Raw genomic sequence first — 16,540 nt, 5'->3', positions numbered from 1 at the left:
GGTATCATCAAAACCAGTGTCTAGCCTCTGGGCACTGTGGTAGATTTGAACAGACTAGTTCTGGTAAAGGGATCTGTTAAGCCATGGATGACTCTGTCCTCACTGGGATAAAGGCTGTGGGCAAGAGCTATAAAAATATTCTTACCTAAGAATATGGATCTTTTTTCTTGTCAAGTGGGATTCCCTTCCCTACCTAACAACTTCCTCATCTGAGTCAAAGGCACTCTTCCTCTGAAATCTTATCTTACAGAAATATTTTTAATTTTTATTTTTAAGTAGATAAGGGGGATTGAACCTAGGACTTCGTAAATGGGAAGTATGCACTTAACCACTGAGTTACATCTGCTCCCCAACAGACTGGTTCTGATCCAGTTCTAATTTGCATTGTTTTCATTCACCCTTTCCATACTTAATGCTTGCTAACTTTAACAGATTCTATACCAAAGATGGATAGTCTATTTACTCTTAATAATAACATTTAAAAACCAGTGGTTAAATAGCCATATTCTATTAGAATGGATTTCTTGTGAATCAATTCATATCGGTCGAAATTGATAAAGTATGGGCAAAGGAATAATGGAAAAATGAGGGCAAAGAGGTATCTATTTTCCTTCAACTAATTGCATTTCTGGCTGCTTCTACAAACTTTTACTTGTAGTAATTCCCCTGAAGCCCACCTTAGGGATATTTGTGAATAAAAACAGGAAGATTTCATTTGAAGCCAATCCCTATCCCTGAAGAGTATAGTAGCTATCAATAAAAAGGAAGTAGATAATGTAATGATGGACACATGACATTATATATTTGTCAAAGGCTATAAAACTGTACTGAACAAACTGTAAACCACAATATAAGCTACAGACATTGGTTAGTAGCAATGCTTCAATAATAGTTTATCAATTTTAACAAATGTACCACACTAGTGTAATAGAGAAAACTATGTGTGTGGGTTATATGGGAATTCCCTATACTTTTGGTATCTGTAAATCTAAAACTTCTCTAAAAATAAGGCTTATTATATAAAGAAAGAAAAGAAGAAAAGAAAGAGTAGAAAGAACGGAAAAACCTTCCAGATGGAGGAAGGAGATTTCCAAAGATTCCCCAAAGATGTTTTAACATAACTGGTAGTTTTCACTGATTGTATTTATAGTTACCTAACCTCTTCTGTGGCTCTGCTTCTCCATTTGAAAAATGAGGATAATAATAGCACCTACCTCACAAGGTTGCTGTGAGGAATAAATAATATATGTAAAGCATTTAGAATGGTGCCTAGCACGTAATAAGACTAAGCTTTTATTATTAAAGAATGAGTTGGGGTTATTATAGTACCATTTATTGCTCTAAGATAATGCAAACATTTATTCACATGGAAGACAGTGACTAGTTTCTTGGGGAAAGGTGACATCACAGCACCTGTAACTAAAAACCTAAAATACCCACTGTACTAAAAGGTTTTATTCAAGATCTCTGTCCTTAAATTGAAAACCATTAAACCAATGTCAAAATTCTGACATTTTACCTCCCAGTTTAACTTCTTTTCTACACTACTTATAAAATTTCCTGTAAAGGTGTATCAAACAGGCCACAGGTTGACTTAGAAAGCAAGTTTTCTTTTTATACACATTTATAATATTTATGCTAAGATGTTAGGAAGAATTAAGATTTAAACTTTACAATTCAAGTATATTATGCTCTCAATGGAGAGGGCTCACCTTTGGAAATCTTTTCTCCATTATAAAGGATGTTGACCAAAAAGTCCTTCTTAATCACCCTTTTGTCCTAGGGTACAAAAGTGACTAACCATATACTATTTGACTACTTTTACTTTCTATAACCTGTTCTTTTACTGTGCATCTATAGGAGTTTTTTCACTGTGTGTGCACTTTTCTGCTTTCCCTTCATACAGAATTATGTACATTCTAATATCCTTATAAGGCAATATTACTCCCATCTTGTAAAGACATAAAACGTAGAAAAAAACACACACTGTCTATAGCAATTCTAGAAATCAATGAAAAGGTGAGATTATACTTCTGTACAGGTTCAGAACTGAAGCCACAACGCTATGCTGTCTTGTCTCAATATTGATAAATGAACTCCACTTCTTTTTAATATTGAGGAACTTGGTGAGAAAAGGTAACATCCAGTAAAGTATTTTAATAGAAAATGAGTTCTAGAAACAAGTACACAAGTTTTGTGCTTCTACAATGTCCTAAAGGTTATTACCGTAATTTCTAAATACACTTTTTGCAATCCACTTTAGTTCCTTGCTCTATAATTCTATTTTATATTTCTTTCTCTGTTGTCTCTGTGGAGAGAAATGAGAGAGACAACAGCATCTTGGAGTGTGTCATTCTCTTGGATGACCTCATCTCCTCAACTATGGCTATAATCCAAAAGGTCTTTGGTTCCTTTCTAAAATGGCTCTACCTTCTACCTTAAAAACCTCTCTCCCTGCGCCCAATGGTGGTGAAGTTTTATTTCCCTATTGAATTTTGTAAACCTGACCGACGAGAATATACTTTTTCATTTTTGCCAGTTCATTCAACACAATCTAAGTTTTAATAAATTTAAGCTGTTCAGGACACTGCAAAACCAGTAATCATTGTAACCATTTAAGATCTCTCATTTATTTTTTTTTAAAAGATTTATTTTATTTAATTTACCCACCCCCCCACACCTGTCCATTCACTATGCATTCTTCTGTGTCTGCTTGTCTTTTCATCTTCTCTCTAGGAGGCACCAGGAACCGATCCTAGGACCTCCAACATGGGAGACAAGGTACTCAATTGCTTAAGTCACCTCAGTTCCCTGGTCTGCTGCGCCTCTCACTGTCCCTCCTCTGTGACTCCCTTTGTTGCATAATCTTGCTGCACCAGGCCTCCACGGGTGTGGACCAGCTTGCCTTCACCAGGAGGCCCCAGCTATCAAACCCGGGGCTTCCCATATGGAAGATGGGAGCCCAATTGCTTGAGCTATGTCTGCTTCCCTCTTACTTGTTTTTGACATTCAGTATCTTGTGATTACCCACTACCACTAAACTACTTCTTCCTTACTTAAATTTGCAAAGAAATATCCACAAATATTCACACATCCCAACATAAGCACTGTTGCTACTGCTTTCCAACACCAAAAGTCAAAGCAAAAGTACCTGCATCAATTCTTATTCATGTAAGCTTGCTCCCTAAATTTCCCATCTCAGTCATTATTATTCAGTGGTCTGCAAGTTTAGTCTGATTTTGACTTTTTCCAGCTCCTAGAATATCTCTCTCTACCCAGGGATGGGAAAATTTTCATCTGTGCACAGTACTTTTCTAATTCATGAAGAATTCCTCTCACCACAATTCTTTAGAATAAAGTAACTTATTTTATTGAAACTACTATAAGACAATAGCAGATTCATGCAATATACTATAGATAGGCTGTAATTTTTTTAAAGGTTTTTTAATTTCTCCCCATCCCCTTGTTGTATGCATTTGCTTTATCTGTTTGCTGTGCACTGGTCTTTTCAGGAGGCACCAGATACTGAATCTGGGACCTCTGCTATAGGAGGGAGGCACCTAATCACTTGTGCCACCTCTGCTCCCTGCTTTTGCTGTGTCTCTCATTATGTTTTTCTCATGCCTTGTTGCATCTGTTTGCTGCACCTGCCTGTTGCATTAGCTTGCTATCTTGCTTGTCTTCTCTAGGAGGGACCAGGAACCAAAACTGGGACCTCCCATGTGGTAAGCAGGAGCTCAATTGCTCAAGCCGCATCCCCTTCCCAGAGTTGAATTTTAAAATACATACACATATACACACACCAGGACCTGAATTTTATACTAGTACACTATATATTCTATTTCCTTTAGTCTTATGTTCTAAATATAAAAATTCACCTCTTCTAGGATTATTTCAAACCTCTTTTAAATGTCTATTTCACTGCCATTTTAATTCTTTATAGTGTCAACCTAGAGTCATAGGTCACAGAGCTGGAAGAGACAGGCTTAGAGTATACCTGATTTTATAAGTGAAGCAAAAAGAGGCCCAAAGGGGGAGGGTAGATGCTTCCAGTAAGACTGAATTAGTCTGACTGAGAATAAGATCAGAAGAATTATCTTGCTGAAAAAGAGAATGTGGTTACTTCTAAGACCAAGATATATCAGGAGACAAGGATACCACTTACCAACAGCACCTGATCCAAATGTATCATCATTGAACTGATCAATTTCTTCATCTTCCTCTCCCAGGCCCTGAAATGTATCTTCATCTTCATCCAGAGGACAATCCTCTAAAGACTAACACAGGAGAAAAGAGATAAGCTATTTAGTGTTTAAAAGGGTTCTAAAAAATGTTCATTTTACCTTTCCAATGAACATAATTTCTTTTTGACGTTTTGTAAAAAGACGGCTTTTTCTCCATTCCCAGTATGTCTGACGCTCGAAGATTTCAGTATCTTTTCTTTTGGTTACTATTTCTTATTCCTTATTGAATCTTTTTCTCCAAGCATTTTATTTCTCTAATTTATCAAGACTCTAATAACTGCATTTCCTCATGCAACCAAGACATTAGGTCTGCAAATTCCTTTACACTACTGGTTGCAACAGTAATGAGAACTGAAAATAAACAATTATCTTGCCTGAGTTACATGCATCTTTTCCAACAAAATTATCATCTTCCTCATTAGAATCATTCATCCTTTTCAGCTATTTTATAACTCCTTTTAAAGCATTCTCTTCATTTTCCATTCTTCCCCACTTTTTTCCTATAAGCCCAAACTCTGGATAAAACAGAAAGCTAATTTTTCAACCAGTTAAATGAACTATGGAAAAGCTGTTAAAAGGCAAGTCCAAGTTCTGGTTCCACCACTTACAAGTGGTATGAACTCAGGCAAGTCACATTTTTTTCTGATTAATTATTGAATACTTCTTGAGCACCTACTCTGTCTATGGATCTGTGCTAGGCTTAGAGCTGTAACACAGGGACTCAAGCTGTAATGCAGGGATAATACCACCTGCCTCATAGAGTTGTGAGGATCAAAGGAGGGAACAAATATGGATAGCTGAACAAATGCTAGATATCACCATAACATTTTAGTTGTGCTCTATTTTGAACATTTTCATTCTTGTCCATTGGCTTACTCTCCAAGTTTTTTCTTTGCCCAACTTCTTCCCAGGGTACTCCACAATTTTTCTTAATGTTTACACAAACCCAGTTTGCTCTTGGACCACTCTTAGCGAGTTATCTGCTATACTTGCACCAAGTACATGCGTTCTCAATTTCCAGAGACTTAGAAAGGGAATGTCACACTCCCTCAGTAGATAGGATAGTGATATATCTAGCCTGGCTACCTCTTCTCAAAGGAAATTCGACCCACCCCTAAGTCCTCCCACACTTACATAAAGCAGGCATGCGACTGACTGCACCTCACAAAGTTCAGCAGCACTCCCTTCCAAATCAGAGCTCTACTTAACCAAATCACTGTTTTAATTGGAAAGACACTTAGGAATCAAGGAGACTAGTCTCTATATTTGACAAATCAGAAACTTATGTCCAGAAATTAGGAGTGTTCAAGGTCACCCAGAGAGTTAGTGACAATCAGGACTCTCGGTGACTGCTCCATACACAGGACCTTAACCAAATTCAAGCCTCCTTCCATTCACCCAGAAGGAACTTCTGCTGGACACGCCCCCCTCTCAACTCGGAATCCTCTTTAGTAAATAGGGTACTCATTCAAAGGGCAAATCTAGGCTCCCAAGACCAGGTGCTTATGTGTGTAGGGTGTGCGTGTTGTGTAATGGGATTGGGGGGTTGGGTTGCAGGGTCCAGAGCTGGAAACGCGTCTCTGAGCATCCCCGCGTGACTTCCTTCTAATAAAAGGCCGCCGGTCGGTGCAATCCGGCCCACGACTTGACTCCTCCCGGAGTGGAGTGGTAGTGGTCTGCTTAAGGCTAACGGGCCTTTCCCACCCCAAAACAGAGGCCAGCTCTTCCCAGTGGCAATTGATGGGACAGTCTCGCCCCCCAAAGATAGCTCATAGCCCTCGGATTACACCAGAGACTCAAGGCCCATCGCGCTCCGTCCTGTCCCGCGGCTCCCAGCGCCCACCCCCCACCCCTCACCCCTCAGGAGCGCGGGACAGAAGCGCGAGGGGTGTGAGAGGAAGAAGGGCGCTTGAGAGAGGGAGGGGTCACTTCCGGTCGCAACAGCTCACCTCGTAGCGGAACATTCTTGGGGAGGGGGGGAGGGAGCGGGGAGGGGAATGGGGGAGGGAGGGAAAAAGCACTGACTCCCCGGGCTCCTCCGCGCTCGAGTCCTCCACCGGTTCGCGACCCCTGGCCGCCGCCGTACGCCAGGAGCGTGCGTGGGAGCGTGCGCAGGCGCGCCTTGGGGAGGGCGGCCGTACCGCTTGGCTCCTGGCGGCGGCGGCGGCTGCGCGGGGATAGATTTGGCGTCCCGCTTCCTACTCTCAGCGGCGGGAAGGATGTCCCGTGGCGAGAGACTGCGCACGCGCTGCCCGTCTAGACCTTCCTTTCGATTCCGCTTTACAGCTCCGCCTCCGGTTTGTCTGTGCCCGCCCCGCGCTCAGGTCGTAGCGGAGAATCAAGTCACGAGTTTTCCGTCAGCTGCGGGGCGGAGAAAACACTTGTGATCGCCGAAGGATATAGCTTTGAAGAGTCCTGGCCTTTTCCTGGGATGTGAGAAGGGGTGATTCTTGGGCTACTTTTCCAGCGTCCTACACACTCTGCAGGCTGCTCGGAGTTCCTCGTGTGATGACCCGCGCGTAGTGGAGGGGAACAAACAAGCATAGAAAAGTCCATGGTCATGGGAGGGGGCAGAATTTGTCACCACTTTCAGCGGACGTAACCCGCTGAAACAACAGTAGGTCATGGCTGTGATTTAGGTGCCTCAAAGTGGTGACGGCGACATTTTTTTTTAAAAGCCGAAGGCATATTCTGGGAGTTTTTACTCGTATGGTATCTTTAGGCGTCAGGTGCTTCGGGCACGTGGAGCTGGAAAGCCGCAAAGGCAGCACAGCCGGGGTCGGGCCTTCCCAGTGACAGACGGCAGCAAAGCCAAGCCAGCGAGGATCTGGAGCTTCAGCCTGGGTTCCCGCTGGGGGACATGATATCAAGCCCAGAAAAGAATTTGTGCTGCCTCGGCACCCTGATCCGAGGAGTCTGTTTTGTGATGTTACCTTTTCTACCATCTCCCATCTCTTTTTAATCAGGTTTGAGCTCCCCGAATTTTCCGCGTAAGGTTGCGAAGAATTGGGTTTCGTAACCCCTTTTTGCGCGTGACCTTTGATGCAACCTCGCCTAGGAATGGCATACCGTGAATTCCTCACATGTTAACACGCCTGGATTAGTCAGAGCACTGAATACTGAAAGCACTGCATTTGGAAAAAAGTTCTGGGTGGGAGTCAGTGTTTTGATGATGCCCATGAGACTGCGGGCAATTTATCTAAACGTCTCTGAGCCTTAGTTTCTTTGATTGTAAAATGGGTGTAATTATACCTGCCTCCTAAAGTAGGGGTTTAATGACCTGATTATGTAATAGTGGTAATAAAGATTGAAGCCTGTTTGGCACTCTGCTAAATACTTTACATGGATTACTTTATTGAAATCTTATGTCAAAGAATTTGAGGATTAGAGACTCAGTAATTTGCTCCAAAGCAACTTGTAATGAAACTGGCAAACTAGTTTGTCTGATTCCTAAGATGGTCTCTTAATCACTGTTCCAAAGTAACAAAAGCAAATATTTACATGGGCCAGGCCTAAACTTTAAGGAAGTGGAGTAGGCCAGGAATAAGATGATAATTGGTATTTAAGCATGCATGGAATATGATAAAACTTCATATACTAGGTAACATCAAGTGTTAATTATTAAATAATTGATACTGGCAAACTATGGCCCATGGGTAGAATCTGACCAGCTCTATTTTTGTAAATAAAGTCATGGCCACTCTTACTTATTTACATATAGTCTTTGGTTGCTTTTGAGCTACAATGATAGTCGATTTAGTTACAATGGATGTGATAGGCCGGCAAAGTCTGAAATATTTGCTGTTGGTACATTGCAGGAAGAAGTTCACTGATCCCTGATTTTGCAGATTACATTAGAAATTATGTTAGAAATCTATAGTAAAAAATTAGGAAAAAACTTAAACATTGAGAAATTTAAAAACACTACTTGAATTCATGGATTAATTAAGAAATCAAAATAGAAAGTAGAAAACATTTAGAACTGAATGATAAAAAATATCAAAACTTTTAGTGGATCTGGTGTAGCTCAGTGGTTGAGTGCCTGCACAAGGTTCTGGGTAACTTGTAGGATACAGCTAAGGTAGCTTCTATAAGAAAATAGGAAAGTCTGAAAATAAGTAAACTATAGGATAAAGCCAAAGAAAGTAAAAAGGAAAGAAAATAGGAAGTTAAGAACAGAAATTAAAGAAATAGAAAATAAGGTGTACTATAAGGGATCAACAAAATTCCCATTTTCTCTCATGTAACTCCTGCCAATGAGGGAGATTATGAGAGTAGCTTTAAGAGAATAATATAGTTTTTGAGTTGTATTATAGGGCCATTATTGTGATGGAAAGGGGACAATTTTTCTTCACAAATGATTCTTTAGAAATAAAGAATAACTCTACTAGAGTTTGTCCCTTGAGTGATGTGGTGGTTTGGAACTGCATGTACCCCAAAAAAGCATGTTCTTAAAACTTAATCCATTTCTGTGGGTGTGGATCCGTTGTAAGTAGAATCTTTTCATGAGCCTACTTCTGTTAAGATGTGACCCACCTCATTCAGGATGGGTCTTAATTCTTTTACTGGAGTCTTTTATAAGATAATGACATTCAGTCAGAAATAGAAAACCAAGGAAGCAGCTAAAACCAATGGATCCCAGAAGGGAGAGACCAGCAGATGCCACCATATACCTTGCCGTGTGGCAGAAGAGTCAAGATTCACTGGCAGCTGGTTTATGGAAAGAAAGCATCACCTTGATGATGCCTTGATTTGGACATTTTTCTCAGTCTCAGAATCGCAAGCTTGTCAGCTAATAAATTACCATTGCTAAAGCCAACACACTTAATGTATCTGCTTTGAGCAGCTGGCAAACTAAAACAGATTGTGGTACCAGAAATGGTGTGCTACTATTGCAAATACTAAAATGTGGAAACAGTTTTGTATTTAGGTTAATTTCTGTGGTGCCTGAGCCTGTGTTCCCATGATGCACCATGTAAGAACTTGCTCCACACTCTCCATCCTTGCCAACTACAAGGCCAGGGGCTCCCACAACTTACTGAGCACACAGCTTCCCCACTCATGAGGGTTTAATCCAAGAAATCTTGAATAGCTACAAACTGATCATAAGCCACGATCCCCAAGAGGATATAGTCAGCACTACCCAGAAAGACAAAGAAGAACATCTGTGTGCCAGTGGGTATTTGTCACCAAGGCCAGAGGGGCAAGAATGGAAGAGTAAAAGACTAGCCAGAAAGAAATGCTTGGGGGTGTGGAGTGAATGCTCAGTCCAGACCATGAGAAAGATTGTGGTATCACCAACAAGGCTGCCAATATACATTAGCAAGAAAACCACAAAAATAAACTTCTGCACCTACAAGATGAGTGAAAATGGAACTGGATCTATCCAGTTTGGTTTTCATCCCCCATAAACGTGACATATTGGATTTTATAGGATCAAAGAGAAAATATGTTAGTAAAGAATGTGCTCTGCCTTTAAGAGGAAGGGGATGATAATACAGGCGTTTTGCCACTTAGAGGTTTTCTAATTATGGAATAAATATATGCTGTGCAAGACAGTCTCTATTCTTTGTGTTTGTCAGCTCACATTTTCAAGAGAGTTAGCTGGAATTAACTGTAATGCCTATGACATGAATAAAAGATAAGTTAATTTGCCCCATGTGACAACTGAGCTCAGGGCTTTTACTTCATTTTTATTTTGCAAGAACCAGCTGAACTAATAACCCCAGAGCTTCTAAACCCATACACTGGCTGGCAATAATCTACTGGCCATTAAATATGAAGTCAAAATGATCCAGATTCCATCAACTATAATATATATTGGGGTCACATTGTACCATATAAAGGGTTCTTTGCTTTTCTTTGAAGGGTCATCATCTTAGAAAAAGGGTCAGCTAGTGCCAATTCAACAGCACTAAGCGTGATGACCCCAGCGCTGGCTTGTGATTGCAGATTCAGCTCTGAGTCTTCTAGTACACTGGCCCTTAGTTATATTCACAACCTCCCCAGACCTTTTATAACTTTTCTCTATGCTGCTAACCAAGAGTGCTGAGAAGTACAGCAATTTTATAAACAGCAACAATATAGACTTTGTTTTAGGCAGTTTATAGAGAGAAAATCTTTTTTCCATCACATCTCAGCACACACATTCTTATATATGGTAGAGTATTAAATAGAATATCTTTTATGCTTTCCTAAAACTATCTTTTTTTCTATTTCTATGATAATTTTTTTTTTATATATTCTATTTTCCTCATAATCTCCTGCAGGGCAAGGACTGTATCTTATTCCTCTCTCTCTAATGCCTACTATGGTGAACAATAAATGTTGAATGAAGAATAAAGAAAGAAGTCTCTTTCAGAACCAGGGTAAATTTTTTTTTTTTAAGATTTATTTTTATGCCCTTCCTCCTTGTTTGTGCTTGCTGTCTGCTTTCTGTGCCTGTTGGTTGTGTGCTTGTCTTTTTAGGAGGCACCAGGAACTGAATCCAGGACCTTCCATGTAGGAGGGGGGCAGTGCCCAATGGTTTGAGCCATCTCCGGTCTTGCTTGTGGTGTCTCTCATTGTGTTTCCTCATTTTATCTCTTCATTGCATCATCTTGTTGCATCAGCTCACCATGCCAGCCTGTCCCTTCAGCTTGCTGTTCTCCTGGTCTTCTTTAGGAGGCACCAGGAACCAAACCTGCAGGCGCCCTACTGCTGGAGCCACATTTACTTCCCCAGGGTAAGCTTTTATTTGGGCAGATTATACAGTCTTTTTTTTTCTTTTTAAGATTTATTTATTTATTCATTTCTCTCCCCTTCTCTGCCCGCCCCAGTTGTCTGTTCTCTGTGTCTATATTGCTGCGTGTTCTTTGTCCGCTTCTGTTGTTGTCAGCGGCACGGGAATCTGTGTTTCTTTTTGTTGTGTCATCTTGTTGTGTCAGCTCTCCGTGTGTGTGGCGCCATTCCTGGGCAGGCTGAACTTTCTTTTGTGCTGGGCGGCTCTCCTTATGGGGTGCACTCCTTGCGCGTGGGGCTCCCCTGCACGGGGACACCCCTCCTTGGCAGGGCACTCCTTGCACGCATTAGCAGTGTGCGTGGGCCAGCTCCACACGAGTCAAGGAGGCCTGGGGTTTGAACCGCGGACCTCCCATGTGATAGATGGAAGCCCTATCCACTGGGCCAAATCCGCTTCCCAGATTATACAGTTTTGTAGCATGTCACTTAAGGTCTAATGGAAGGAAAACATCCCTTTTACCTCCTGGTATGGCCTGTGTCCTTTGTGATTTAGAATGCATGGTCACTGTAATGTTACCCCTCTTGTTAGTTCTTATTAATTTGACTTTAAATAATTGAATGCTCAAATCTCGAGCTTTTTTTCTGAATGAGGAAAATATCTTCTCTCCGTCTCCCTGCAACTCTGCTTGAAGGAATCAGACTGATGTGAATTGCCAGTCTACCATCAAAAGGGACTGAACATTGAATGCAGAGCTTTCTCTGGGCTACTGGGAGCAGATCAATCTAGAACAGACCCTCAAAAGAAAAGAAAGTGCTGTGTCTTTAGGATGAAGGTGATGACATTTTGCCTTCATGATGATGTTTTAATAATTATGGAGACGAATTTATGTGCAGGCTACTCTCGGTTCTTGTATAATATAATAATGTAAACCAGAGAATTTAAAACCACCAGGATCTTGTTTCAGCTGCTTTGAAGCTGCTGTTATACTCATGAACATTCCCTCTGTCCAACAAACAGCAGGTCAAGAGGCAACCAAAGTCTCATATACTTTGTTAATTATGTTTGGATCTGGGCCAGGCCCATTCTTATGAGAAGGAAGGTTAGACATTTGCCTTAGTGTAGGATCTGAAGGATCTTGTAAAGACCTACATTCATAAAAATATTCCCCCCCAATAAAATGAAAATGTACTCAGTTAAAATGAAAATGTGGGAGTGGATGTGGCTCAAGTGGTTGAGCACCTGCTTTTCACACGGGAGGTCCTGGGTTTGGTTCCCAGTGCCTCCTAAAAACAAAGCAAATCAAAAAACAAACAACATGTGAACAAAAAAAAAAAACCAAAGTGGCTCAGTGATTAAGTGCTGGCTTCCTGCATATGAGGTCCAGGGTTCAATACCTGGCCCTGGTTACCTCAAAATAAAATAAAGTAAAATGAAAATGTGAGCAAGGATGCCTGGGAGTGAGGAGTGTAAATTCAGAGGGTCAGATAACACTTTACCTGATTTTATTAGCCAGAGTCAATCAGCTTCTCTGCCATGCCCTGGAAAGCAGAAATTTTAGAGCACCATGCACATGGGAAGAGAGAGTGATATGATCTGGGCATAAACCTTGGAGAGGGACTGGATATTTAACAGCAACTCAAAGATAACTTATTATAGACCACTTCATACTTTTTCAGTGTATTAGTGATATAATATTTCATTTGCTTTTCTTAAAATGCTCAGCAGGTAGGAAGCTAGATACCAACATCTCTGTTTTGTAGCTGAGGCAAAGAGAAGGTAATTAACGCACCACTTATCTCATCGTGATTAAGAGGTAGAAGAGAGGCTAACATTCCTGATACTTACCAATGCTTACACAAACCTTGCCTTGAATCTTGTCGCAGGACCATGAACAAGCTGTGGCCTCAGGACACTCCCAGTGAACTCAGGATAAATGAGCAAATGGGTAGCAGTTACGATACCCAGGTCATGGGTATTACAAACTTGGAAGAATGACTTTAATCATGCAGAGGAGGATATAAGAAGAATTCCACCCAGTTCCTAGCTAATCCCCTGGGTTCACATGGTTTCTATAGTATTGGGAGCTACTTTAAAACTCTTACTGATTCAAATTAAAATTGCACAGTTGAGATCTGACTTAGCGTGCAAGGAGTTCAGATACAGCTGGAATTAAAGCTGTGATTACAGGCACCAAACACACCAGTCACTGGTTACTGAAAACACAAATCAGTTCAGACTGATTGGTTGACAAAACTGTCGGTAAAGCTTAGCACGGTTAAGAACTTGGGTACTGAAGTTGAGGAGATGTGGGACTGTCATCTGGCAGCTGCTTTTTACCAGCTGTGTGATCTTGGCATGTCAATCCCTAGGAACTTCAGTACTCTCATCTGAAAAGTAAGATATTAACATCAATCCCATAAGGCTGTTGTAAAGATTAAATGAGGTAATGACTATACAGTGATTTGAATAGTGTCTCATATTGGTAAGTATTCATTAAAGACTAGATATGACCATGACTGATTTTTTAAAAAACCCAAAATTGTACTAATGTCCCTGTTTAAGTCTAGCCACAAACAACGTAAATTCTTCTTCTCATATAACAGTGTATAAATTCCCCGGTCATTTTGCCTGCTTTTCAGTCTCTGTGCAATAATATGTCTTCCTATACCTGATTATATACATAGAACAAAGTATAACTATGTTGGCCTGGCATTGTTATTATTCCAGTTTGAACCAGGAAAATCCTTTCCCATAAAAGAATCCAGTGACCAAAAAGTTATTCCTAATCCTGTCAGAAGTTTCCTGTGTGGTCTGACTAGGGATATTTACCTTTCTGGATTTTAATTATTGCACTTGATAGATTTTATGTTTATATTTCCTCTTAATTCACATTCTCCAACAAGGAGGGGGCTGTGGCTCTCCTACCTTGTACAGACAATTGCACACCCAGTGCCTACTTCCTGAATAGAGAAGACAATACAAGAATGAATGTTATGGTGATTTGGAGCTTTATGTACCCTAGAAAAACATGTTCTTAAACTTAATCCATTCCTGTGGGTGTGAACCCATTGTAAGTAGGATCTTTTGATGAGGTTACTTTAGTTAACATGTGACCCACCTCAATCAGGATGGGTCTTTTTTTTTATTTTTTATTTTTTATTGACTTTGTAATAATATTACATTAAAAATATATATGTGAGGTCCCATTCAACCCCACCCCCCCACCCCCCTCTCCCCCCCCCCAACAACACTCGTTCCCATCATCATGACACATCCATTGGATTTGGTAAGTACATCTTTGGGCACCTCTGCACCTCATGGTCAATGGTCCACATCATGGCCCATACTCTCCTCCATTCCATCCAGTGGGCCCTGTGAGGATTTACAGTGTCCGGTGATTACCTCTGAGGCACCATCCAGGGCAGCTCCATGTCCCAAAGACGCCTCCACCTCTCATCTCTTCCTGCCTTTCCCCATACCTATCGTCCACCATGTCCACTTTTCCCAATCCAATGCCACCTCTTCTATGTGGACATTGGATTGGTTGTGTCCATTGCACCTCTATGTCAAGAGGAGGCTCAGATTCCACATGGATGCTGGATGCAATCCTCCCATTTTCAGTTGTAATCACTCTAGGCTCCATGGTGTGGTGGTTGTCCTTCTTCAACTCCATCTTAGCTGAGTGTGGTAAGTCCAATAAATCAGATTGTAGGTGCTGGAGTCTGTTGAGGCTCAGGACCTGGCTATCACATTGTCAGTCCAGAGATTCAAATCCCCTAAATATATCTTAAACCCCAACATTAACTGCACCTCCAGCACATTAGCATGGAAGTCTTATGAAGGGAGATCCCATCTGAGTCCAGATTCATCACACATAAACACCATTTCCAATGAGGGGCCATCTGCCCTGGTAGTTAACCCCATCGGCCATGGCCATAACTCTCATGGGTCTCTTTAGCCTTCAAAGGAACCAATATCTGGGGGTTGTATCTGCTTTATCTGTCTCTCTGACTCTGCTCAGTTGTGCATGAGGGCAATCCTTCTGCCAACCTCCAGACTCTTTATTAGAAACTCGTAGCCATATAAACTCATTTCTCCTTTCCATTTCCCCCTTACTTTAGGTCAAACAGCATTTTTTTTAATCTTTTATTTATTTATTTATTTTTTAATTACATTATGAAAAATATGAGGTCCCATTCAACCCCACCACCCCCGCCCCCCACTCCCCCCACAGCAACACTCTCTCCCATCATCATGACACATCCATTGCACCTGGTAAGTTCATCTCTGAGCATCACTGCACCCCATAGTCAATGGTCCACATCATAGCCCAGACTCTCTCACGTTCCATCCAGTGGGCCCTGGGGGGATCTATAGTGTCCCGTAATTGTCCGTGAAGCACTATCCAGGACAACTCCACGTCCCGAAAACAAACAGCATTTTAAAGTCATGTTATTTTATGTAGACATGGATATTCTGCTGATCCGCATTGAACCTTCCGTATAAGGTCCTTTTCCAGTTGCATCATCAGTTGGTAGTTGATAGTGGTCCCTCGGTGCCAGGGAGGCTCATCCCCGGGTGTCATGTCCCACGCTGGAGGGAAGGCATTGCATTTACATGCTGAGTTTGGCTTCGAGACTGGCCACATTTGAGTAACATGAAGGCTGACAGGAGGAAATTCCCAGGCACAATGTTGCTCTAGGCCTTGTTCTTATTTTAGGTTTATCAGCTCACAAGCATAGTCATTAGCATCAGGGGCTCACTGTTGAACCCTCACTCCCTCCCGGTCCCCGCCGCTGTACCTGGGAGACTGTTGCTGCTCCCCTAGGGACCACGACAGAGCACCACTGGCCAGGAACCCAGTACCCCCCCTGCTGTGGTTTTTAATTGTTGCCACTATGAGTATATCCAAACATTACCATGCACCCTGGACATATGTTCTGTACAGCTCCCTGTCAGCCATATATCACCTGTCATTGGTATCCCATACCAGTATCCCTCCATTACCATTGTTGAAACACTCTGTGATCCAGAACTCCCCGAAATTTGAAGCCCAATATAATGTCATGGTCCCTTACTAGGGAATGGCATATAGCAATGGGTTTAAAGGATAGATAAAGAACTTGGATAAAGTTAGATAAAGAACTTAGATAAAGAATGTTGACTTGAAAAAATTCCACATCCTATCTTTTTTTTTTCCCCCCCTAATTATTCAGCTTTTCTTCACAGGAGTCCTAGACCACAGCAATGCATATATATAATATACAGCACTCCCACACATCCACCAGAAAACCTTTTCCCTTCCACAGTGATACTCTTACGCCCTATTCATATCATATTTACTTAAGGTGATGTACAGAGTCTGAGACATTAGCTTTCTAACAAGGTAACATCTGTGCTTACATTATGGTGCATACTTTAGGATACACAGTTCTTTACATTTTTAGTTATCCTATGTTTTACATTATGGTTTACATTATTAGTCTGTCATCTCCTATATGTTATGGTGTAATATTACATGTTTTATATCCATCCTTGTGTACTCTCAAGAAACTCCTCTCTTACCCCCCATTTA

The 16,540-nt window shown here is 41.3% G+C and overlaps 1 protein-coding gene across 2 annotated transcripts in view; it reads right to left on the bottom strand.

Annotated features, from left to right (window-relative positions):
• Window positions 1–6,521, bottom strand: part of PATL1 (PAT1 homolog 1, processing body mRNA decay factor) — a 41,012-nt gene extending 34,491 nt beyond the window's left edge. The window contains exons 1-2 of one of the 2 annotated variants that reach the window (XM_058305391.2): window positions 6,194–6,521; window positions 4,166–4,277 (exon numbers count right to left, since the gene is read on the bottom strand). In XM_058305391.2, the coding sequence (XP_058161374.1) occupies window positions 4,166–4,277; window positions 6,194–6,208 (127 nt within the window). In that variant the 5' untranslated portion in view covers window positions 6,209–6,521. The remainder of the gene's footprint in view (window positions 1–4,165; window positions 4,278–6,193) is intronic. The other variant, XM_058305392.2, reaches the window with a different exon arrangement.
• Between the last annotated feature and the right edge of the window lie 10,019 nt (window positions 6,522–16,540).

This window comes from Dasypus novemcinctus, chromosome 10, assembly GCF_030445035.2.
Source record: "Dasypus novemcinctus isolate mDasNov1 chromosome 10, mDasNov1.1.hap2, whole genome shotgun sequence".
Classification (NCBI taxonomy): domain Eukaryota; kingdom Metazoa; phylum Chordata; class Mammalia; order Cingulata; family Dasypodidae; genus Dasypus; species Dasypus novemcinctus.
This window is presented reverse-complemented; position numbering and strand designations above follow the sequence as displayed.